The sequence below is a fragment of the Haliaeetus leucocephalus genome, unplaced genomic scaffold, assembly GCF_000737465.1.
Source record: "Haliaeetus leucocephalus isolate CR32 unplaced genomic scaffold, Haliaeetus_leucocephalus-4.0 Scaffold214, whole genome shotgun sequence".
NCBI lineage: Eukaryota > Metazoa > Chordata > Aves > Accipitriformes > Accipitridae > Haliaeetus > Haliaeetus leucocephalus.
In genome coordinates this window covers 410,173-434,238 of record NW_010972650.1, presented here as the reverse complement: position 1 = coordinate 434,238, position 24,066 = coordinate 410,173, and the positions used below count along the sequence as shown (strand labels likewise).

At 40.9% G+C, this 24,066-nt stretch overlaps 1 protein-coding gene across 7 annotated transcripts; it reads right to left on the bottom strand.

The window, feature by feature from the left end:
• Positions 1 to 4,274: 4,274 nt before the first annotated feature.
• Positions 4,275 to 22,441, bottom strand: LARP4 (La ribonucleoprotein domain family, member 4). Of its 7 annotated transcripts, none has more exons than XM_010566518.1 (16): positions 22,422 to 22,441; positions 18,910 to 19,057; positions 17,139 to 17,297; positions 16,732 to 16,807; positions 16,057 to 16,193; positions 15,174 to 15,277; positions 14,034 to 14,144; positions 13,595 to 13,648; positions 12,727 to 12,936; positions 12,127 to 12,230; positions 8,198 to 8,431; positions 7,345 to 7,393; positions 6,953 to 7,144; positions 6,295 to 6,416; positions 5,842 to 6,010; positions 4,275 to 5,612 (listed from the first exon to the last, which is right to left on the bottom strand). In XM_010566518.1, exons 3-16 carry the CDS (start codon positions 17,251 to 17,253, stop codon positions 5,277 to 5,279), a joined length of 2,013 nt encoding a protein of 670 aa, XP_010564820.1. In that variant the 5' UTR covers positions 17,254 to 17,297; positions 18,910 to 19,057; positions 22,422 to 22,441; the 3' UTR covers positions 4,275 to 5,276. The 7 variants fall into 7 exon arrangements, with proteins under 7 accessions (XP_010564820.1, XP_010564817.1, XP_010564818.1 ...); XM_010566515.1 differs by lacking the exon at positions 22,422 to 22,441 and adding an exon at positions 19,257 to 20,076; XM_010566516.1 differs by lacking the exon at positions 22,422 to 22,441 and adding an exon at positions 19,257 to 20,076 and having other exon boundaries at positions 18,910 to 19,054.
• Between the last annotated feature and the right edge of the window lie 1,625 nt (positions 22,442 to 24,066).

The following is a 24,066-nucleotide window of genomic DNA, read 5'->3' as shown; positions in this document are numbered from 1 at the left end:
ACAGCGGGAACACGAGCCCCCCGCGCCTCCCCTCAGGGGAGGCCGCCGCCGCTTCCCGCGCTCCCCCTGAGCGCGAGCCGCAGCCCCTCAGGTGCCTCCGGCGGAGGGCAGGGCGCCCGCCCCTCTCCTTCAGGGGCGAAGAACGGCTGCATTCCCTCACAGACACCCCTAAAGCCCGGTTCAGATGTAGCTGAAAACGTCTGACAAAAAAAAAAAAAAATTAAAAAAACCCCACACGAGCGCTGTCTGCCCTGTTTAAGAAGAAAATTTACCTCAGACTCAGCTTCTCAGAGAAGGCCGAGGCAGGTGCCTGTGACAGCTCCAGGAGAGCAGGGTTACGCCGAATCTCGGATCACTGGCATTTAGGGTCTAACTGCCTTCCTGGACACCCACAGCTCTAGTGAACTCCATCCATTAGAGTGGGCAACAGCGGGGGCAAAACCCCAAAGGTCAGGGTCACGGTAGAACAATGAATATTTGCTACAGTGCTTGCACCCTGGATAAGGACAATTTGAGGTATCTAGAGGAAAAGAAGAGAGCCAGTTCAACATCACAACAGCAACGCATGCAATTAAGAGCTTGGGGGGTTGTGGTGGGGGTTTTTTTGTTTGTTTCCTTTTAAATCAGCTTTATTTTTCTAACTGTTATTTCAATTTCCCATAGCACCTTGGCAATGTCAAAAACAAATACAAATACATGTATTATCATTTTAACATTTAAAGCATGAACCTACTTTACACAAATTTTGTTTTGAACAGTTTTGACAACAGGAATATACCAGAACAGACAAAGTATAGAAGCCAGATAGGTTGCTTTTTTCTCCTTTCACTGAAGCCCTACCACTTTGAAGAGAGATCATAAATGCCAAGGGGAAGCTGGATTCATCCGGGAGGAACAAGATGGCTGTAGTAACTTGAGCTCAATATATTATCTGAATATTTTGTATTCTATAAAAATTAGAACAAAACCCATTTATGCACAGTCTGTTTACATTTGAAGTTGCATTTTTGGAAACTGTATCCATAACTGAAGCTCCATAAAAATAAACCTCTGGTTCTTAAATATAAAATTTTAAAGTTGTTACAGGTTAGTTTGCAGATGGATTTTTCAGAAATAAGTTGCTTTAACTCCATTTCAAGTCCTCCCAACTGTACATTAAAACCAGACTCAGTTAACCTCTTGAAGTGCCTATGCTAAGGGCACTTAAGAGAAGAGCCAACTAAAATACTACAACAAACCAAAATTATGTACCATCCTAAAGGAAGCTCAGACTATATGTAATATATACACACAAAGAAGAGCATGATAAATCATTCCGATTAATGGCAACAATCTTATGTTTCAGAAGGAAATATCAAAATTAGAAACAAAAATTCTATTGCATATCTGTAGTAATCAAGGATTTACAAAAAAACTTATCAGAAGCAATTTCCCCCCGAAGTGCATTTCTGTTGCATCGTCTGTAATACAATGGCGCATTTTACAAATTTAAAATATCATCTGTACATACCAGATATTTTACCCCAGGTGAACATTCACTTGGGTAACAGTAAAAATAGCGGACATTTTCAAGACAATTAAGCTGATATTGACAAAGTAGTAAGGCCATAGCTATTTAACTACAGTAAAGCATTGATTAAGTCACTTATTTGCTACTGATCTGCCACAGTATCATCTTTCTCTTCTGGTTAATAAAGTGGGTTTTTTTTTTTTTTTTTCTTTTTTTTTTTTTTTTTTTAAACCTACTGCTAAAACTGCACCATCATACTGTGCCAGGCTAACTTTTAAAAAAAAAAAAAAAAAAGATAGCAGGAATGTAAGATACTATAAAACTAACTTAATTTTAGAAATCAAAAGAAAAAACTTTTTGCACTTTTAATTTTACTATCACATGCAAATAATTACTTCTCTTTTCACTCCCCAGCAGAAGTACAAGAGAGTGGCCCAATCTTTTCCATGCACAATAATTTGGAAAAGAACTTAACTGGGGAAGTATACTTCTGTAGCTAACAAAAGTCAACAATTCTGAAAACAAGTCACAGTTCATAAAACTGAAAGTTACATGTGATTTGCACCTTCTGGTATTTAATATCAGCAGAGTAGGAAAATTTGTCTTTACATCATGTGGTAAGCTACCAAGAAGGAACCACGGAGAACTGTTATTTGTCACTTCAAGTGCACACTGAACATCGCTGTTGAACAAGGGACAGTTTCACCTCTGCTGATAAAATGATACAGCTCCAATGAAATCAATGAGCTGTACCAGCAGTGAGTCTGGCTCCCAAACGATTGCTTTGTCCCCGTTTTCCCCAGTCTGTCAGAACAGGCAAACTTGGTGGGTTAAAGACACAATAGCTTGCCTGAGTCCATTACAGGGATGAGAATGTAGCAGCTAGCCTGTCTAACTAAGTTAGATGTTTGCCATGCAATACAAGTACTGCAGGAGAACTTGCACACAAAACTATGGTTTTCACAGCCTTTATATTTACTTGATTATCTCCCCCCCCCCCCAAAAAAAAGAAGAACAGAAAGGAAAAAAAAACCAAAAGCACAGTTATAAATGTCAGTGGGGGAGGGGGAAGAAGGGAAATGCTAATGTTAAATCTTTGCACACAGGTATTAAATAAATAATTGTCAGTGCCCTAATCTGATAAAAGTTTGAATATGCTGGAAAAAGCCAACAGGTTTACAGACTTATTTGCATACACTGTACAAGAGCCATAATCTGCTGCTGGAAAATGCACACCCAGGACATACAAAGCATCCTTTCCACGGTCAAGTTTTTCCAATCACCTTACAAGAAAGATTGAACTGCAGTTATTTTTTTTCCACATCTAATAAATGAAGAAGTTACATTTCACAATTGTTAAAAATTCAGATACTTTCAGCACTACAAGGTTATTCTATGCACTGCAGTGAAAGCAGATGCCTGCGTGGATCAGAATTAGCACTCTGCCTTCACCTCAGAGACCATAGATCAACACCTGCACAAGCCTCTTCCCAAATAACTCTTCCTCTGAACAGCAAACAGCTTACAGCAGCTATTGGCATCCCAACAATTATTCAACTTTGCAATGACAGTGCACATCTATCCTAAATATCTGTGACTATCATACAGGTTAGTTTTTTCCAGTTTGACTGCAGTAATTGTTTATAGCCTTTAAAATGATTAAAAGTTAACTTTGCATTCATTGCATTTCAGAACTTTAACACTTTTAAATATTTAAACTTCTCTATCATTCCAACAAATGTAGCATTACCGAAATAAACGGAGAAGGGTTCTGTAAGCATCCCTAAACTGTAGATGTGATCAACGATTTTTTTTACTAAATTAAAAAAAACCTCCCAAACCCAGTACAGGTAGTTTAAAAGTGAATAATGATTTTGGTTTTTTTTATATATATATATGTATATATATAACATGCGTAGAAATGAACAGTTAACTGCATAAATACATTATATTGTGTTATGAATCAAATCAAAGCAATTGCCAAGCTGAATAATAAGTTAGAGAAATGACAACTCTGGCTTTACATATATATATTTATAAAAATAGATATGAGTGTTATCAAAGCAGTTGATAGAGAATGCCTACCGAGTAAGAAGTCGCCAAGGGTTATCTGGCTAAGAAATCAGAAGATGAAAATTTTCACAGTTATTTTAACTGCCACTTACATTCATTCTAATGGCAACACTAGCATATATTACTAAGATGTTTACGGTATATATCACAATTGAGTTTTCCAGTGTTCACAACTTACGACTTTAAATTTGTACACTTCCTATTCACTAAAAAAAGAAAAAAAAGTGTGATTCTTACTGCTGGAAGCTACTTTTCCCTAACACTTTATACAGAACTTTGAACCCTGGCATGCTGATTTTGGCAGATTAATGCACTGAATTTTCCTATTTCGGTCATTATGGTAATCACCTTTAAACTTAACCACTTACTACACAACAGCGTTGCAACTTTAGTCAGCATACAGCTAGGCAAGATGCTACCTTTCAAGTAGCTACTCTGAACATGAGGGGTTTTGTTTAACTCCTTACCTTTAGTTCCACTTTAAACAGTTAAAAAAAGTCAGTTGCTACTACATCAGCTGTAAACAATGAGTTCCCAGTACATATAAACCCTGAATTTCTAGTAAACAGCATCCAATACCCTACTCCAGAACACAAAGATAGGTCAGTATATAGAAAACCCAGTCACGTCTCTGATTTGCTAGCCATTCAAAGAGACATCAGTTTAACCCTGGTGGGGCACACACCCCATCTGCAAGGCAGAATTCCACATCTGCAACTGGAATTCCAGGCTCTGTACTTGTGAAGCTAACACCAAGTACTGTGTAGCTACCCATCAATCCTATACTGGGCCTGCCTGCCTCAGGAAAACATACCAAGATAAATGCACAAAAGTCTGTAATAAAGAGATTAGAGAAAGTAACAAGCAAGAAAAAAAAAAAAAAACAAACCCAAACCTAAGAAGTTGCCCTCAAAAGGAAGCAAGGAAAAAGGGCAAATTAAAAATTCTGATGTGCTCCCTTCTGCCTCCTTCCAATTGCGTCTAGAAGACAATTTTTGCTGTCCACATGCTCTGATCTACAATCCAGTATCCTGTAAAAATTAATAGTTTAAAAAGCTTGCTGAATGAATTATTAGTAAGGTCAAGAGACTATACTTCAAGCTGGAAACACAAAGTTTACTACAGTAGTACATTCAGTTCTTATCATCAGTGACTAAGTCATGACAACAGTATCTGGCTGCACTCATTCCACTCACACCGACCAAGCACCTCAGCTGCAGACGTGCTCTGCAATGCAAGGCCATCAATGGCAGACACATCATCCGACAAGCCAAATGTTAAATAGGTTAAAAAAAGTTCTAATTTTACAGAAATGCTCATTTTTCAAAAATAATATTCTCTTATCCTTTTCCTCCTACACTGAGGGACAGGTTAATTTGTCAATTCATACTCTTTCACTTTGACAAAATGCTAGTTTCACAACCCCAAAACTGATTTCAAGCAGGAAACCCTCTGCAAATTAAAAACAAAAATACAAAAATTATAATCTCTATATTTATATTGATTGGAATCCTCCAGCATTTGTGAAATCACTTTTAGAGATGAATTTTGGGACCCTCCACAACTTCTCCACACAAGCCACGCTCCAGTTCAGTATTCCCCTTCATGAATACTTCTTTCTCACAGTCTCCTTTGCTGCTTATTTATTAGTCCACAGCTCAAATTAAATAGAGAATAATTGGCTGGACAAGTGTTACTTTGGTGACCGGGGTGGCACATACTGCTCCTTGCCAATACGTCGAGGTGCTCCCTGAGGCGATGATCTGCGTCCAAATTGGCGCCTCTGTTCCCTGATTTTCCCAGCAGCTCCCCTGGGAGGCCCGTTGCCTCGGAACCCAGAATAATCCTTCATTCGACCTTCAACCTTGTCATGAGCCTTCTCCGAAGCCTTCTCAGGTGTGCCATTTTCTTCATTTTTGGCAGGGGGAACTATGTTAGTGCGATGTTCCCTAAGAGGCTGAACAGGAACTGGAGGAGGCTCCTTTGGGGGCTTCTGGCAAACTTCAGCATAACTTAGCTTGCGTGGCTCCTTTGGGACCAAGGGAGAAGAGCAAGGTTTACATACCAGAATAACCACACTATGCTCCTCCAGACTATCCCAGGCACAATGTCAAGGCACAACAGCAAGAACATGTACAGTGAGCGATTACACCACAGCTGTGGCAAACTGCACAAGAGAAGGTCCCAGGTGCTACATTAGCACATTCAAGAGAAAGCCCTCGCCATGCTCCCCACCCAGTCCCTGCTCTGGGCCTTACCTGCACCAACAAAGCAGGAGCTGCACTTGCGTTAGCAGAAGGTGAAGTGGTATTTGTCCTTGGCGGCTTTGCAGCACTGACAGGAGAGACAGACACCGGTGGGGAAGCATGGCTCGTAACATCTTTCTGAGCAGACACTTCTTCCGGTTTGCTGTCTGGCTGAACTGTGCTGTTAAATCAAGAACAATTTAACATTAAAACCTACTAACACAGAAATTAACGTTTGAGAAAGCATTTTCTTTCTCTGAAGTCACGACTGCGTTTTTTTGCAGAACAGATTGGTACAGCCATTACCACCACAATTTGTTATTTCCATCTAGTGGCCTCTCGAGAAGCGGCCTACTACGGACAGAGAAAAGACAACAAACATTACTGCCACCTTGCTGGACACTGGCTAGGGTCTTTGCTAGAACACACAAATTTTAATATTCTCAACTCAAATAATCTGCATACCTTAACACCACAGCTTCAGTCTGACTTGGCGAACTCACACTTGTCACAGGCTGTTGGACAGTGCTGTGCGTCTGTTCTTCCTGAGCAGGAGCTGGACAGCTGGGCAGCAGATCTTTGCTTTCCTGTACAGAAAGCATAAGTTGCAAAATACGGAAAGAACGCAGATGTGCTTAAATTGCTTCTCAACATGCCAGTTCAAGACATGTGAGAAGTGAGGTACTTCCAAAGGCTGCTCAAGCTCTGATTATAGGAATTCTACTTCTTTTGGAGCATCGCCTCTAAAGCAATCACCCTTTATATGGGCAAAACAAATAGCAGATAAAAAAGGCTGTATAACCCAGATTATCAATGCTTTTAGTCCCACCAGCTCAAGTAACAGACTCATCTGGAAACAGCCCTTCCCTACACTACACACAAACTGTTCAACAGCCAACACTCCTCATTTGCCTGCTTTATTCCAAAACAGTACTGAGCTTACAATAGTGTAATTACAGAAGCTTCAGCTAAATACCTGCAAAAAGCCAAGGAAACCCAAGAACAGACAGAAAATGGACTATTATATTAACAAAGACAGTATGATGTTTGGGCTTAAAGCATTCTAATGTGCAGCTCTAACATAAATGGATTATTTAAGAAGGGAGACACAGCATATGCATACCAGAGTGCGCGTGCCAGAGACAAGAGGGGGTACCTTTTCTTTGCAGACTCCTTTAACGATATCGGACATCCTGCTCTCCAGCACAGGCTCCCCTGGAATTTTTGCTGTACTGCCAGGCAAAGGTGGGAAATTTGATGCTAGCAAGTCAAACTTTGGTGTCTGAGTCTTTGTTTCTGCTGAAGGCTGAGGTCTCTAGAGAAGGAAAATACCCGTTAATAGCACCATAACACCTAGCATTAAAAGCATTGAGCAAGTGTCAGGGAATTTCCTAGAAACACTCAATACCCACAATGTAATCTGAGAATTTAAGGACTATGCCATTCCTTCAATAAACGCAAAGCCAACACATTGCACTTTGTGCAACTCCTTGCAATAAGGGAAGCGGAACTTACTGAAACCCGGTCATCTTCTCGTCTCCTCCGACCTCTGAAAATGTTCCTCCTTTAAAGGAGAGAAAAAAAAGAAAAAGTCAGTAAGTGCATTCATCTAGCTGAAGCGCACACTCATCTGCACAAAGGGAAGCCTGTGGCAGGGGATTTGCAGCAGCCTACTGATGTTTCTCAAGATACAGTTCTGGGACGTTCTCCATCTTCAGGAGGGGTCAAAGCTCTTACACTCTTGGAACATAGCCAATACGGGAAACAATTTCTCTTTTCTCTCCCTGTGGAGGAGGTACCCTAGAGCATTGTATCTGAATAAGCACAGTGACAGTTAGACTATAATATTATAGAATAGTATCCTATAATTTTATAGTAATAAACTTATTCATCTGATTTCTCACATATCTGTCTTGGTCACTTATTTTTAAGTGTCCAAAACCTGAATTAAGATAAAAGATAAAACCAGTTGATCTTACAATGTTTAGGAGCATCAAATTCCACATCCAGGGATTTGCTTATTATTTACAGCAATACAAATACCAATTTTACTTCAGCAACTCTTTTAATTCTGGGGACAAACTGGGCAGTTATTTTGAAATAAAGACCCCTCGCTATCTTACTGCAAGGTGTTTGTCAGAATAACTAATAGCTGTACAGTCAAGCAGGAAGCATTCATGCTCCCAGTTAAGTATTTATCACACCTGGTTTATTTAAATGTCAGTTTTCTCCTGGTGAGTCTTTACAGAAAGATATGTTGTGCCAGTGGTTGAGGATCCTTGGCTCACACAAGTCATTTGAGCCTCCAACACTATGTTCCAACTGCACTGTTGCATTACAGCAAAAAGTAGTACACACAGTTCTTTACCTGCCCCTGCCAATGCCATAATCGCCATTCTGCTCCATCTGGGCGGTTGGAGAATCCTTCTGGGAATAACCTTGGTCTTGGTGCCCAGTTAACGTACTGTTATGCCGCTCCATAACAAAATTCCTTGAGTTGGTTCTGTTCAGTGGTCCATCCCCCATTGGCATGGTACTGACAGCAGCTGGACCCTCCACAGCATGTTCTGAGCTGTTAGAGGATCGGAAGTGAGGCTTCACACTGCAGGACACAGAGTGGCAGCTGTGTAATCCAGAGTTTAAAGAACAAGAGGCAAAACTACCACCAACTACAGTTAATTCGTAGCTAACAAGAAAGGAGGAGGTCAGGAAGTACTGGAACTCCATCAGAGAAGTTGTTTCCTACATGCATTTGTCAAGAACAAAGAAATCTTTCTTCCTTACCTCCATCTATTCCTTTTGTTACAGTTTTCTTGCAACCTGCTCCCCTGTCAAGTGTTGCCATTTGAAGAAAACATCAGGATCACTGCCCAACAGATACCAAAGGGGGAAACCCTGCCCCAAACACCCTCAATCAACAACAACAAAAAAATACCCAAAACCTAGGGGTGGTAGAAGAGCCAGAAGAACCCAAAGAGGGATTCTTCATTTGTCTGGGCCTGCAGCACAGGCAGGGGGAGGCATTGGAAAGTGATCTGGAAAAATAAGCCAAGCCTGAGGAACAAACTGATCTGGCCACAAGCAAAAAAACTGAACTGAAACAAGAAGCCAGGAGTAGATGACAACTAAATAGGCTGAAGAGAACAGGGGAGAAGAGGCTAGGGTAACTGAGAGCCCACCTCCCTAGGAGCTTGAAAAGTCAGGATCTTAGTCTCTCTGTTCCTGTTACCAAACACCCACAGCACTGACTCTGCAGTTTACAATACCACAGACATTTTAATCAGTTATTGATTATTCAGCCTTAAAGCTGTACTTCCTTTGAACACAGATGCAGCTGTGCAGGCTCAGTGTTTCTGCAAGTTAAGGCTCAGGGTCTTAAATGCAGAATTACCCAGAAAAACTCTGACCTACCATAACATGGAACAGTTTTCTGAAGCAGCATTCAGGTGCCTTAGACTATTTTTCACTTCTGCACCTCACTGTCTTTTCCACACGGCGCCAACCAGTTTCAGCAAGCAAGGCAAGGACCTTAAACTCTATCTTTCTCCTCTGGTCAACCGTGCACATCTCATAATTTAAGGACAGAAGGAGGATTTTGCATGCTTATTGCTTTTACACAATCTCATTATAACATTCCATGCAATCAGAAATTGTCCCACTGCCAGCCAAAGTATGATTCCTGTCTGGGAGGAGAAGTTAACTTAACTACGTGATCTCTTACAAAGTAATCAAGGAGCAGCCTGCAGCCTGAAAAAGGGTCCTTTCTTTCAACAGACCATAAATCATGCAGCTTTTGGTTCCTCTAAGCTAAGCAAATATGGAAAGGCATGTTGTGGATGCCACAGACCCTAGACTGCCCAACAAAGAGGTAGTTTCCTTCCAGCTTCCAGCAATAAACTTGTTCCCTCCCACTTGGCCAGGGAACTTACGTTGGGAGGAAAAGAAAGCAAAATAGGAGAATTTAACAAATGACAAATTATCATTTGTTAGCACTAAATCAGAACAGCAGTAAGTGATGTGGCTGCAGCAGATTCCTCCCTCTGCTTGGCCGTTGTCCTGTGATGTTTCAAAAATCAACTCCACCACTATCTGACCGACTTCTCCATAGCCTTGCAATTAACAGCTGGGAGTTTTGCAGCATTTCATACGTAACCAGAACGCAGAACAAAAATCACCTTTTAACAGCCTAATTTTGAGTGCTCAAATTAATCTGCTTTACCAAAGACATTTTAAGTTACCTTTTAGGTGGCTGGATAGAAAAATATCAATTTAACCAATATTAGCACTGACAATTCTCTGTTACAAAGACTCAATCTTCCTTTCCCACAAGGATGTTACAACAAATCAGGGCAAAATAAATATCACGGGCTTAAACAAATGTTTAGCTACAGAGAAAAATCCAATACTTAACTATTAACTGCCTGTATTACAAAACATAGCAAGTTTAATGAGCCAGGACAGAAACCCAAAAGCAGCAGCTGGATGAACATCTCCAAATGAGCTCTTCTGCAGTTCAAGAGAAGATATGCTGAACAAAGATTAATTCATACTTCACAACTTCAAGAAGCATTAAGAACCAGTCTTAAGGCCCCAGTAAGGTTAAGTTTTCCATCAGCAAAGACCATAGAGAAGAGGAGGGAAGCTAAGTAAATTCTTCCATTTTGTTCAATTCATTCTTAAAATGGAAGATTCTCGAGTCATTATTCAGCCCTCAGATCTCATAATCTTACCCGTCATTGAGAAGGCCACAATCTTGTCTGGGCAGAAGAGCAAAGCAGAAAAGACAAGGAAAGATAAGGAAGAAAAAAAAAAAAGCAGAGAGAAGGAGAGATGATGTGAGAGAGCAAAAAGGAGGAAAAGCATGAAGTGCAGGCTGCCCAGACAATTGACTGTTGGACCTGTTCTCTCTTAGCGCGATACTTGATCATCACTGGGCCAAACCTTCAAGGCTGTGCCTCGCTGTTACCTTAGCAGTCTCCTGTTTGCAAAGGAATCCTGCTGAAGCATAACTAATCTCTGCTGCCAGAATATGAAGATTTATTACCACAAAAACAGAGCTTTGTACTAGCACAAAGGCTGAGCAAGATTGGCAGGAAAGATAAGACAACCAAGACAGACCAGCAGAACCTGTACACACTTGACCCTAAAGCTGTAACTTCACAATGACTGAAGTTTTACAAATGAAAGTCTTAACGTAACCAGAAGAGTTTTAACTTAAGGATTATACAGATGTGATCTACAAGGCAGCAGTGAACATGTGGGCATTTCAAGATGTTAGTATCTGGGTACATACAATTCTTGTACAGTTTCAGCATCCATACTTCTGAAAGGATCCATGTATGTAAGAGCTTTACTGGCTTTGAGTTTGGGCGCAATTTAAGGCAAAAAACCCCAAACAAACCTTTATAAATAGATCTTAGTTGGGAGCTGAGCAGCTGTAACTGAATCAGCTGCCCTGTCTTCCAAGCAGAGTCATTCTACCAGTTTCACAGCCTGTATTAAGACTCTGCTGAGTCACCGCAGACCAAATTGTGAAGTTCACCTTCTGCCAGCAGCCACAAACCTTAACTGCATCACAAAACCACTTATGGTACTGGCAGTTGTCAACCGATTTCTCAAACAATATAAAAAGCAATTCCCATGCTACCACCCGCATGCTGAATACAGTGAAAGAGCTTGCAAATAAAACAATTTCCACCCACACAAACAGATTACTACACCATTGTATTTACAGAGTACTGTTCCAGCAAATACAAAGCTGTTTCCTCCTCCCCAGTGTTTATATCTGAGCTGAGCCCTCACAGTTATCAGGAAAGATGGGGATAAAGCAAATAAATTATAGTAACAGACTCAGCATCAAGCAGTTTTAGCATACAGCAGTCAGGGCATGCAACTCTCAGCTGCATAAACTGAATGGCGCTTTGCAAGACTAATCACACAACAGGAAAAGCTTACGTTTGTGCTGCAGGAGTTTATAATCTGCGTGTAACAAACATAATTAGAAGTATTACCTTACGAGGAAGTTATTTATTTGTCTGCAGAAATTCCTCTGAGGCTTTTAAAGGAGTTACCTTTGCTCTCTCCAGCACATCTGTCCACTATTTTAGGATCTTAAGCTGCCACCTCGATTTTAATTTTATTTTATAAATCAAGTTGAAAAACGTCACACATACTCGATAAACAAAATAAGTAACCTAGTCCCATCAGAAGGCACTGCATTTTACAAGTGCGAGGAATGTTTCAGGATCTCAAAACTGTAAGTTCTCAGAGAGCAAACAACTGACAGAGCTATCTTACCGATTTCTATGGAATGGGCGACCTATACTCAAAGAAGCAGCATTTGTTTTATATGATCCTGGTGTATTAAAGCCATTCACAAATCCACCGTTAGGAAAGGGGGCCTGCAACAGACAGAACAGTCTCAATGGCTGAACTAAAAAGAAAAACGTTTGCAGTTTTATGAGATCAGCTTCAGCAGTTATTCACCTAGTTTGTTTGTACTTTTACACTGGGCTACCGTATCTAGTACGTTGTAAACTTACTACTAAAGCAAAAACCCCACCAGGTTAACAGTCTGCACGTCTACTTCAGCATCAGAGTCCTCCTGTTCCTGCAAGAGCTACAAAGCTCTTCCAGTAACACTAGCTACTGGATAATGGAATCTCACACCAAAACTTCTTGAAATAAATGGCAGCCCATGGCAAGACATGCAGCTTCTCTGACAGTGTTGCTTTATCAGGTGCATGACATAACATGAAGTATCATAAAATGGAGGGATCTGGCTAGAAAACCTGTGCATTCTACAGCTGAAAAGCCCACTAACCGTAGTGATTTGTAAACCAAATTATTCCTGTTGTTTCGGGCTAGCTCCTCTCATTTTCATCAGCTGTTACTTACCAGTGGTGTTTCAAAGTAAGGTGCAGGATTTGGAGACCATGTCTGAGGCACAATGCTGTAAATAGAGTACTGCTGAGGACTATATACAGGCTGCATAAACAGTGGTGAGGCAAACTGTGCTTGTGTTTGAACTGGCTGAGTATAGACACTGGAATCCACTACCCGGTAACCATTCTTAGCAAAAAATGTGTTGATGGCTTTTATCCTGGCCTGCAAGATATCAAATCACATAACACACATTAGTTGGGAGAAGAGGAGAAGCAGAATGAAATCCTTCTTGACTACTGAAGAGGTAACAGAAGGGATGTGAAGGGGAAGTAGGTTGATTACTGCTTACAAATAAAAACTCTGATAAGAATCAATACAGATTACATTCTTACAGTGTGCTAAAGGGAAGAACGCACACATTGCTTTAGCTAGAGAATCTGTCAAGTTTAAGATAAACACCACTTTCTACAGCAGTAACTGTCCAGACTCCAATTTTGACAGTTCCTCTCACAGAACAAACAGCTTGCTTCAGCCTTATTTGTAGAGCAGCTACCTCAAGCTACAGACTCGTGATGGCAAGAGTCCCTCTCCGCGTTCTGCAGACCCAGATTCTGGGGAAACTGGAGAAGGGAAGACGAAACAGGAATGTATTTCACACCTCATGGGAAGCAGCAGTGTGAATAACCAGCAGCCACTGAACTGTAATTTTTCAAAGCTACCCATGACCTCATTCAAGTTAACAGCCTACAGAGCAAGTGTTATGAACTATCCCACTGCTAATTCCTTAGTTCCCCCCTCCTCCCATAAACACACACTATCATTCAAATAAAAACAATACATAATTCAATTCAAACAGAAACCTCATGTAAAGCAACCTTACCATTACTGGCTTGCCCTGAAAGGTTTTCACTTCTTCCCTTAAGTATTTGAACGCCTGCAGATACAAAAAAGTTTAACGTTAGAGTATCTTGATAAAATTGTACTCCTCAAAGGACATTACATGATTTAACATGGATGCGTAGCAATGCGCTTCCCTGTTAGCCCAGCTAAATTCATTAACACTTCAAATTCAGGATAGTAGATGTCAGTTATGGCTGGAGAGTACTGAGGCAAGAGGCAGACAAGGGAGTTAAAACCCTACAATCCCTCAACTTTTTTCTCCGTTAACTAGAATTTGCTAATAACCTCTTAAAATAACAAAAGGGAGATCAGTAAATAAACATTTCTTTTAGCTACAGAAGCATGCATGCAATTCTCTTGAGCAGGGGAAGTATTAATAACAAAATTGAGATGTCATTAACAGTTGAAGGCAGCCTTACCTGTTGCGCATCTGTATCTGACTGGAATGTAACGTACCAGTTGTTGTTGTGAGCAAACTCACAGCTTATCACTTTGGGGCAGTTTTCATTTTTAAACAGAGCCTTAACCTCCTAGGGGAGAGAAGAAGCCAGGCAGTTAAGGGGACCTAGCTCTAAGCTGTAAATTGAAAGTTTACACTCCAGCTCCTTGGTTGCAATTTTCCCTTGACCAGGGATGTTCTTTTATTCCCTTGACAGGTCTGCCAGACACCAAATTATCCTCTACCTGTTTCTGAACCCAAGAAGACTAGTCCAGCCTACTGAGCTCCCCAAATAAAAAGTAGCAGGCCCATCTGGTAAGAACATCAAGATCAGTGTAGAACTGGTGATATTTCTTTATTAAAGAGGTAGCAAAAATGTGGCTTTAGATCAGGAGAGTCATCTAGACAAGAATGATTCTAACAAATACTTCTAGCATCATGGCAACCTGATAGCTTTGCATTAATCAGATTTTAAAGAGAGGGCAAAGCAGCTGTTCAGTGTTTGCATTAAAAGAACTAATTAAAAATGCTAGTAGACAAACACCCTGTGTTACAACTTTAAAAAACAAAGAACTAAATCATTCAGTTAGCCAAATATCAGTTGGAATTTTATTATCCTCCCTTCTCTGAACATAATAAGCTCAGCTCACACTGGGTCACAATGAATGAGAAATGTTTAGTAACATTTCTTGCTGCCAAAACAACCGTCTGACTTCAAGTAAAGTTACTGCTGTGACAAAAATTCAGCCTGAATTCCAAGCTATGCCCTGGACTAATTTTATTTTTGGATCTGAAAAGAAACCAGTTCAAACTTCCTTCCAGAAAAGCCTAGCTAGCTCAATTTTTGGTGGAAAAAAGTTTACTTAAGAGCATTTTAATACGTTAGTAAATAATGGGAAGGGACAACAAATGACAACAAGTATTTGCTTTGGCTTTTTTGACAATACATCCAAGCAGAAAAAAATACTTATGTGGTTTACAAGAAAAATATCTGTGTTTAATCAAATTAAATACCAGCTGACCTTTTAAGCAACGCTTCCTGCTGCTGTTTGAAGCACTGTTGCAGATACCTTCCAAAAACATCAACAGGCTTTTATTTCTTTCTTTTCTATTTATTTACCTCTATAGGTGTTGTTTCAGGGATCTCACGGAGAATGATAATACATCGTTTGTGGTTTGGTCTTACTTTCTCCCCTCTCTCATCCACTTGTACCATAGGAGAAGCTAAAATTATAATACAAAAGTTGGCTTAATATTGGACATTGTGCACTGCAAAACATCTCCGCGGCACTAGACTCCATTATCCAACTTGTTACAAAGAACTGCAGTGGACTGCTTAAGAAACCAGATTTCTTGAATTCAGGGTAAACGACTGTTTTATCAGCTATAGCCTGTTAGAGGTTCAGTACATTTTAGCCATTTGCCTGACGTTGCCTCCATCTACAGCTCAGATATCTAAAAAGCTCGGTCCCAAATTCAATTCACTCCCAGCTCAAATTCAAGTAAGAGGATATAAAAACATTCCTAGACAGAGCCCTAATGGGAAAAGTTCAAATAAGAGGAAGGAAATCAAGTCAGAATAAAGGCTTTAAGAATTCACTTACACCTGTTTCCACAAGAAGCCATGTGCAGAATCAGCACAGGACAGTATGTTACAAAAATTCTAGCTAACTTTTTCTGAAAAGATTTTTCTTGTTTTATCATTTGTAATAAACTTCTGCACTGAATCAGAAGACTAGGTTTACTCCCAGAATAAGACTTTCATTGCTAGCAGTACCTTAGAGCTGCCTCTCACTAGGGCAGATTTAGGCAGATTATTATAAAGCATAACTAGAATTCAGGAGTGTGGAACAGCCACTTATTCAAACATCTCTGCAGAACGAGGTTCCCAACACCATTTACCAGAACAATATGCCGTAACCAGCTAAGAGACTAATACATTTCTCTAAAGCAAGGAAGGATTCTCTGTTCTGCTAATACAGACATCAAACACCCAGACTTACATCTCAAAACTTCAAGAATAAGGTCCATGTCAGTTGTCAGCTTCTTAATACCTTCCATGTTGGCAATTGTCCATATTGGAACAAACTGATCACTGTCCATTTGAGACATCAAGTAGAGATCCTTTGAAAGATTCTCACTAAAAAGACATAAGTTCACTATTTTATAAAAATCCTGAATTTTACTTACAGAAGCCTCAAAACAACAGGTTAACTGTGGGCTTAAATATTCACCAATACCATTCACAGCTAACTAGCCAAAACATACTCAGATTTTCTCTCCTGGAAAAAATCCTAGCAGATCAACACAAAGCAGAAGATAATTAAAAAAACTTAATGGAAGTTACAGCGCTCTGCATGTTAGTCTGCAAAAAGGATCTTGCCAAAGAGACCTCTTCTGGCAATACACAGCTAAATTATCCAACATCTTACGACTGTGAAGCACAGAAGTCATACTGAATTCTCATTAAAGGACAAGGATGCACAGGCAGGACTGAAACAGCTGAAAGGTACCACCAGGTTTCTACCGCATTCTAGCAAATCTTGTTTCATATGGCAACCAACTCTCTCTCTCACAGCTAACATTTTTATGAAGATGATAGTGCATATCAAGCCAAAAAAGGAAAAATTTGTCAATTATTTTAATAAAGGGTTTATAGAAAGTTAACTGTACTGTACCGTGAGAAGCAGAATTCAAGTTGTTTTTTCAAACATTCTCTAATGTCTTCTGTGGACACAGTGGAGCTGCCTTCACCTAAAAGTTACCACATTCAGCATCAGATCTCAGTTTCACGGTAAGAATACAATGCAAGAACACATTTCCTTGTACAATAAAAGAATGAATCCCTCTGGCTAAGACCAAGAGGAGAAGGTCACCTGAGAAGGTCACATGACCACCATAGTACACATTCTCAAAATGGCTTGGATCCCACAGTTTTTACCTACTTGGCCAAGTCCTATGGCTGGCTTGGATCTTCTTGAATACACATGGAACATTTCAAAGTTCCTACTCAGTCACATCATAACTGCAGCAGACTTCAGAGGATTACAGATACTGACAGTGGTATTCTAACTTGAATACTCACCAGACACTTCATAGATTTGGTATCCAAGATCTTCAGTTGCTAGGACAATTCCATTTGCAGATGCTTCATCAACTCCTGTGCCATTTCTTGTGGCTTCACAAGACGGGGAATACATCACTTCATATTGCTTGCAGCTATCCTCTGAAATCTCTATGTTACCTGGCAAAAGAACACATCGTTAACAGAAAACCTACTGTAAGCTTCAGAATATTTTCCATTTGAAAAGTTTTGGCTACCAACATTAAAACAAATACTCAAGAATGCTGTAACTGGAAGTGTCTAGACTTAAGTCTATGTTTCTTAGACTTTCAGCACCTACTTTGTATTGGATAGCACTTTCTACCCCTCCAATTTCGGAATGGTCTTCTGGCTTGAACTAGGGTCTCAGGGATAATTAAATAATAGGATTGTGAAACTGTAAGATCCCCAAAAGTGGCAGAGGATCTAAAAACCAGGCTTTCCCCCTGAAATTTAAAATACTTAAACGAGGTTCCTAAAACCAAAGCACTAAAATAGATTACATCACTTCAACACATTACATGATTCTTATTTATATAATGGACTCCGGAGCATCTAGCGATTGTTATAAAACACAGTGGAATGACATTGAAATTGGCCAATCTCTTGTTCAGGACACCTCAGCTTAGTCTTCACCACAGCAGCCTGAGATACAAACAAACGCAATTTCAGTTTAATCCAGCAGTCAGGCAAAGGAGATTGTCTCAAAAAAATCAACTCCTCTGCTAGATTTTTTCCATACTAATGAATCCCCTAAAAACATACTTTGAGAAGTGATACTATTCAACTACTTACATTAGAGATTGCTTAAAAAGCACTAACAATGCATTTGGAAAAAATGCCTTTAATTTTCCAGCAGTGTTACGCTGCCACGATTGCTTCATTTTGTTACGAAGAGACAAATGAGTTTGTCAGCCAATGCACAAACTCAGTACTCTCTCTTCACTTCTGCTGACTTACCAGAAACTTTTGACAGGGCCGCACAAACCGAATCCTCCCTTCTTTATCCCTAACTTTTCCTAACACTTTTTTCCAGACAATCTTCTGCTTCCTAATTAACGGGCCTCTGCTGTACTTTAAGTAACCTCAGCTATACAATTGGCTTCATATCAAGACTAAGGCAAATCAGAAGAGTTAAACCCTTTGAATATTTAATTCCAGACAACAGGACTGACCATGTGGTAAGGATGGAAAATGGGGACTGAAAAGAATACAGATTAAACTGAAAGGAGCTAACCATAAATGCTTTGCAGTTCCTACTCCAGTACAAACATTACTGTCTAACAGTTCTCGGAAGCACCTCAGTGATCTACCAGGATTGTAGGTGGCCCTCAGACCTTGTATTCCTGTTCACAGGGTCAAGTGTATACTAAAGTGCAGCAATGGCAAACAAGACAAGTCATGAATCCATTTCTACACATTTAGCATCTTGTTTCCCTCTTAGCGCGTTACTCAGTCATCACTGGGCACCTTGGATCCTGTTACCTGCTGAAGTATTCTGTCCTAGCACAGCTCTGGACACCTTCTTGAATCCCTAAACCAAAGCTCACTGGTCAGATCTATAATCTCTATAAACCGTCTACTGCTTTCTCACGTTCATTTCGTACTTGTTGCTACATCGGCACTAACAACCTCAAAGGACAAGAGCAAGAGGTTGCTTCTCACTGCTGAACTCTGTACAGAGAACCCTCAGCGCTACCTAGCAAGGGATGTATCACGGCTAGTGTTTAAATACAGGCCTGCAATGTCTCACCCTCGGTATGAGTCCCTTGTGCAGCCGCTGTTTCTTGCCACGAGTGCTCTGCGCCATTTGCTGGTGGCACAGCCTCACTGCTCCCTTGGGGTACTTCTTGCCACACTTTTGCATTAGGGTTTAAGCCAGCACCTTTCGATGTTACCTGCTGAAGAGATCAGAACACTTTTATTAGGAAAAATAATCCAAAGATGCTTTAGAAGTCAAGCCAGACAATATAGGTGAATTTAGTGATTTTCTATAGAGTTCCACATCTCAAGTGTCTAACCAGCTATTAAGCACCTATGTGATTTTTCATTAATCAAAACAGGAAAATCCTTGGTATTTTCCAAGTATTTCATTTCTACCTCCATTAGAAGTGTTGCCTTCAACCTCTCTTTATTGACATCCGACAATATCAGCAGAGGAAGCAGTTAGTCGTCAAGGACTCTGGTAACTCATAAGCTTTTAAAGACTTGACTGTCATAATGCTCCAGTCCCCTTTCACCAGAAAGGGAAATTTTCCCTCCTCCAGACCCCTTCCTAGAAAGGAAGGTAAAAAAACATATGTCAAGGAGAAGAAACTAATGACTTACTGAATTAGTGATATCTACACTAACCAAGCATCACCTATGCTATGCCAGGATTCCTCGTGAACTTACCTGAGTACTACCTGCTTTCCCCACGAGTTTACCTACATCTTATACACATCAGTGTACACTAATAATTACCTTAAATTTGTAACCAAAGAGATTAAAGTTTTTGAAGTGCCAACACAAACATACATACCATCACAGCCTGCTGGGAGGGGGGAACAGGATTGTCTCACTTTGAGACTGGGCAACAAGGACCATAACTAGAGGAAGAGGGTAACAGTGAGACAGACAAGAAAAACTGCTGGATTCCAACCTGGAACCTGACAGAGATAAACACTTATTCCTACAGCACAAGATGGTGCCCTCCAAGGTCCCTTTCTGAGAGCTGCTCATTTGGGCAAGGGGTCCAATAATCCAGCAACAGCACAGATGATAAGCATTGTAATGGCTCTCGCTCTACCACGATAAAGCTAACTCCTTCCACATATACAAGAAAACTATGCTTTTGCAAAAATTCTCCTCCCAAGAATTCCTAACACCCTACGAGCAACTAATACAGCTTCCTCCAAACAGGTTCCTTTAGACATTGAGTGACAGCCCACTCCACTCCCGCCATTTGCTGGAATTTAGAAGGCCAAAGCCACTAGCCCTAGCTCGTATCTCACAAATTCACAAATAAGGAAATTTGATATTCAGAGGCCAGCCTCCTGGATTCTGACATTAAGGAGCAGCTTACTACCAAGCCTCAAACATAAAGCAAAAGGATAAGGAAACAGTTGCAATAGCTTTAGAGATAATTCCTTTGCCAAGGTCACACCTAGTGCCAAAGCTATTTGCTGCAAGGACAAGCCCAAATTCAGTAACAAAAAGCCTCCAAACACTGGAGAGGTTCAAGACAACCACAAGAGAAGGCAAAACAAAGATGACAATTTTTGCAAGGCCCTCTTTGAGATTCAAAATCCCCCACGCACAGCTAATTTAATCCACACAGCAATGAAGTTTTCCCTCTTTCGTTCATCTTAGCAGAACATAGCTGGGAACAGAAAGAAGAACTAGAAAAAGTTCAGTGTGAAAGGACACATGTACATTTCCCTTCTTAGTTTTCAGAGTAGTAGTTCTCCAACAAAACAACCTTAGAAGAAAAACCCAGTAACGTGTTGCACCCACGTACTCTCGCCGTCAGTGTAGTTCAGCAAGTTCAAAACTTAGCTCTGCTCAACTGCTGGTCACTCCTGTGACGCAGCATACCTGTCAGCATGGGCACCTGCTCAAGAACTGAAAACCAGCAGATCCCATTTCCTTGAATTTAATTTTCATCAAAGCAAAAAAACCAAGACACGTCCAGGAGATGATTCATCATTTTATAAAAATAAACACTGTCTCACTACCTTACGTCTTTGAGGCCAGCATTTAGCTCAAGCTGACAGTAATTTTAAGGAATAAGTATGATAAAGTGAAACCGAAACACTTTAGGGAGATCACTACACTTCTGGAGCTGATCAGAAGTAAAAAGCAACACTGAGTATGGCAGATAACGTTACTCACTCTAGCAAATACCAAAAGACACACGTGGTAACACGGAAGTTCAGAAATCACAGGTCCAAGTGAAAAGCGCTAAGAAGCTAAATAGATTCAGGCTGATAAAGTGATGAATGCACCTATTAATACAACGGCTGAAACATACACCTGAAACAGAGCATGGGCTACTTCCTCTTTGTTCTAGAAACACTTAATGCCGTGTAATGCAATTCTGCAAGACCCAGCCTTGATGTCATGCATCTTAATAGCAAGACACCACGGACTCTGAGAGGATAAAAAGTCCCTAATTTACATAAGCTTTTTGAAAATACAGCGTGCTATGCTCCAGGAGCAGCGCCACTCCATTCTGGCAAGCAGCTCTTCTGAAGAGAAGGCCAAAATATCAAGTCTTGCTTATTTAACTGAGGCTAACAAATACTGAGCCCATTTGATTGGCTGCAGAACAATCCTCCCAGCTGCTATCGGGAACTTTCATGATGAGGTTAAAGCTTTACAGAGTTACAAAGGTTAGGAACGCTCGCTGGTGTCAATGAGCTGACAAAGCTGTCCTCCTCAGCAGAGCTTCCCTCTAGTTTACATTACTTTCGGCAAATGTGGATCAAAGATTGTCCTCAAGCAATTCCCCAAAATTTACTATCGAAGCATCCATCCCATTTTGAAAGGATGGCAAAGAATATTTTTCTTATTGTAACAGTCTAAATTACATTTAACAGATTCAATTAAGCCAACAAAAATTAAAGCGCTCAGTTTCTTTTAAAGCATTCTATTATAATAGTAATTCAAATTATCCTGCAACCAAACTCTTAACACTGAGCTTGTGACAGATTTCCCAGAGCAGACTGACTCTCTAAGAGGGAATCTAAGTGAAAAATTGAGATGAGAATTTAAAAAAACTTGGGAGCTGCGACTCTAAACATTTCCCACAAGTGGAAATGTAAGGAGAGAGAAAAAAACCCCGAAGGTCAGCAAACCTATGGGAGGTGGGCAAAGAGAAGCCTTGCGCTGGCTGGGGGACATGACAGGTAGGGAAATATGCCTCTGCAGTGGGCTCGGACCCATGCCCATGTAGTCACCTGTCACCTTCTCAAAGCTTATCCAGGGTGTGAAGCAAACCAAAAAAAGAGAAAGCTGGTGTCAAATCAGAAGCAACATGCAGAACTCCTTTGGAACGGACTGCAGGATATCACGTAACAACAGTTCAGTACTCTGAACGTCCCAGGTAATTCTTAAAACACATTAACTTTAATGGTTACAAGAGAGTTACTTCCACTGAACACAGCATGTTGTTGGTTTTTTTTTTATTAGCCAGTACGAGCACCCCAGAACTAGGGGTGCCTCCTTCATCCCTCGGGAAATGAAACACACAGTTGTGCCATATGAAGATGGTACCACTCTCACCTGCGTCAATGGTGTCCATCACTTCTGTGTGAAGGGGGGTTTGCTGCCTAGAGGGAAGCAGGAAGCCTCACCTGCTAAAAAAAGAGGGCCAGCAATACTCAGTGCTTCACGCAGTCCCGGTTTTCTAGCTAGGAAACATCGCTGGCAACAATTAGGGCAGCGTTTCACCCACCTGAAATGCACAGATTTCAATTTTCCCCGTAAATTACTAATATATTGAATTAGGAAGACATACCCAACTGACCAAAACCCAGAGCAGGCACAGCAAGCCGTTATCAATTACATTTTTCACAATGTGTTTAATAATATTCCCAATATACCTTAATTATCGATTGTTAACAGCATGCTCGTTCTGGCTGCAAGTGAAAAACAAGACCTACACCAAACATCAATGCATGAAAAATAGCACATGCCTGACGCCATTCCTTCACTGCAGCAAGTTTTTTGAGCTAAAAGATATTAAAGGAGAACAGAATTCCAGCGTGCATTCTGTGAAGGAATCAATTCACAAATTAGCACGGGCACACTTCAGTTAAGTCTAAAATATAATACTGACAGCTAAAGCAAGTCAGCTAATCCTCCCGAAAGCTTCAGGACTTCTAAGACAATCCTGTTCTGTACCTTATTTTTCAGGCAACCCCAAAAATCCTGAGATAAAAGCTGCTGTCTGCTTCTAAGCATCCGACCACAGCGTTTCAGAACGCCTGGTTAAGAGCTCAACTTCCCTGTCCTGGCAGTGAAAAGGCACTTTCAGAAAGTCTGGACTGTCTTCAGGAACACAAAATTAAACATTATTGATGCTTCCTAAACGAAGATCACAGAAACTATCTCGCAACACTATCAGCAGAAGAGAAAAGAGCAGATGAAACAAAGCAACCAAAGTCAAGTTTGTGCTTTAAAAGGATTCACTAAACACCCAGACGCGCGCTGCCTGGCTTCATGGGCTCCCAATTTGCTTCAGCTCCCTTTGAGCAGCCCGAGCCCCATCCACAACGCAACCGCTCCATGTCACCGCTGCGGGTTCCAGAACCTGCCTCGCATGCCCGCTGCTCGGAGGGGCCACCTCCGTCTCGCAGGCTCAGCTCCTCTCTGCCATGCTCGGCCTCGGATGAGGTTGGCTGCTCGCAGCTTCTGGCTGCAGTCATCGGGCTGCAGCTCTGATTAGCTTGAACAGTTCCTCTTCAAGTTAAATACTGTAAAACCAAATTCTTAGGACCTATCACGCTGTGTTTATGACATCTTTTTTTCCTCTCGGTGCAAGTCAGACAACATTCAGTTCAGAACTGAGTCAATTAGTTTAAGAGAGAGAAGGTGTTTCCCAAACCTTTTTATTTAGAGGTTCTTAAGTGCAGTATTCACGTAAAAGATGATGACCACCACCACACTTGAACTGAATACACCACTAGCAGTCGACTGGTTTCCCTCGGTCATTTCTTAATTAACCCAGCAGCGCTTTGCTTTGTGCGCTTTCTGGACAAAACTTATCGCAAAGTTTAAAGCGGCAGCAGCGCAGACGTCTGGGTTTGTCCGGCAAATGCAGAAAACTGCTTCATCAAATCCCGTAAAACAGCGTAAATAAGTGAAACGCCGGCGCGGGCAGCGCCTGCGGACCCGGGCCCGGGCCAACACGCTGCCCCCCGCCCCC

Coding starts and splice junctions, on each gene's coding strand:
- LARP4 (XM_010566515.1), bottom strand. Junction 12,937..13,594: donor TTCAGGGCAAGCCAGTAATG/GTAAGGTTGCTT, acceptor GATATCTTGCAG/GCCAGGATAAAAGCCATCAA. Junction 5,613..5,841: donor CTCCTGCTTTGTTGGTGCAG/GTAAGGCCCAGA, acceptor TTGGTCCCAAAG/GAGCCACGCAAGCTAAGTTA.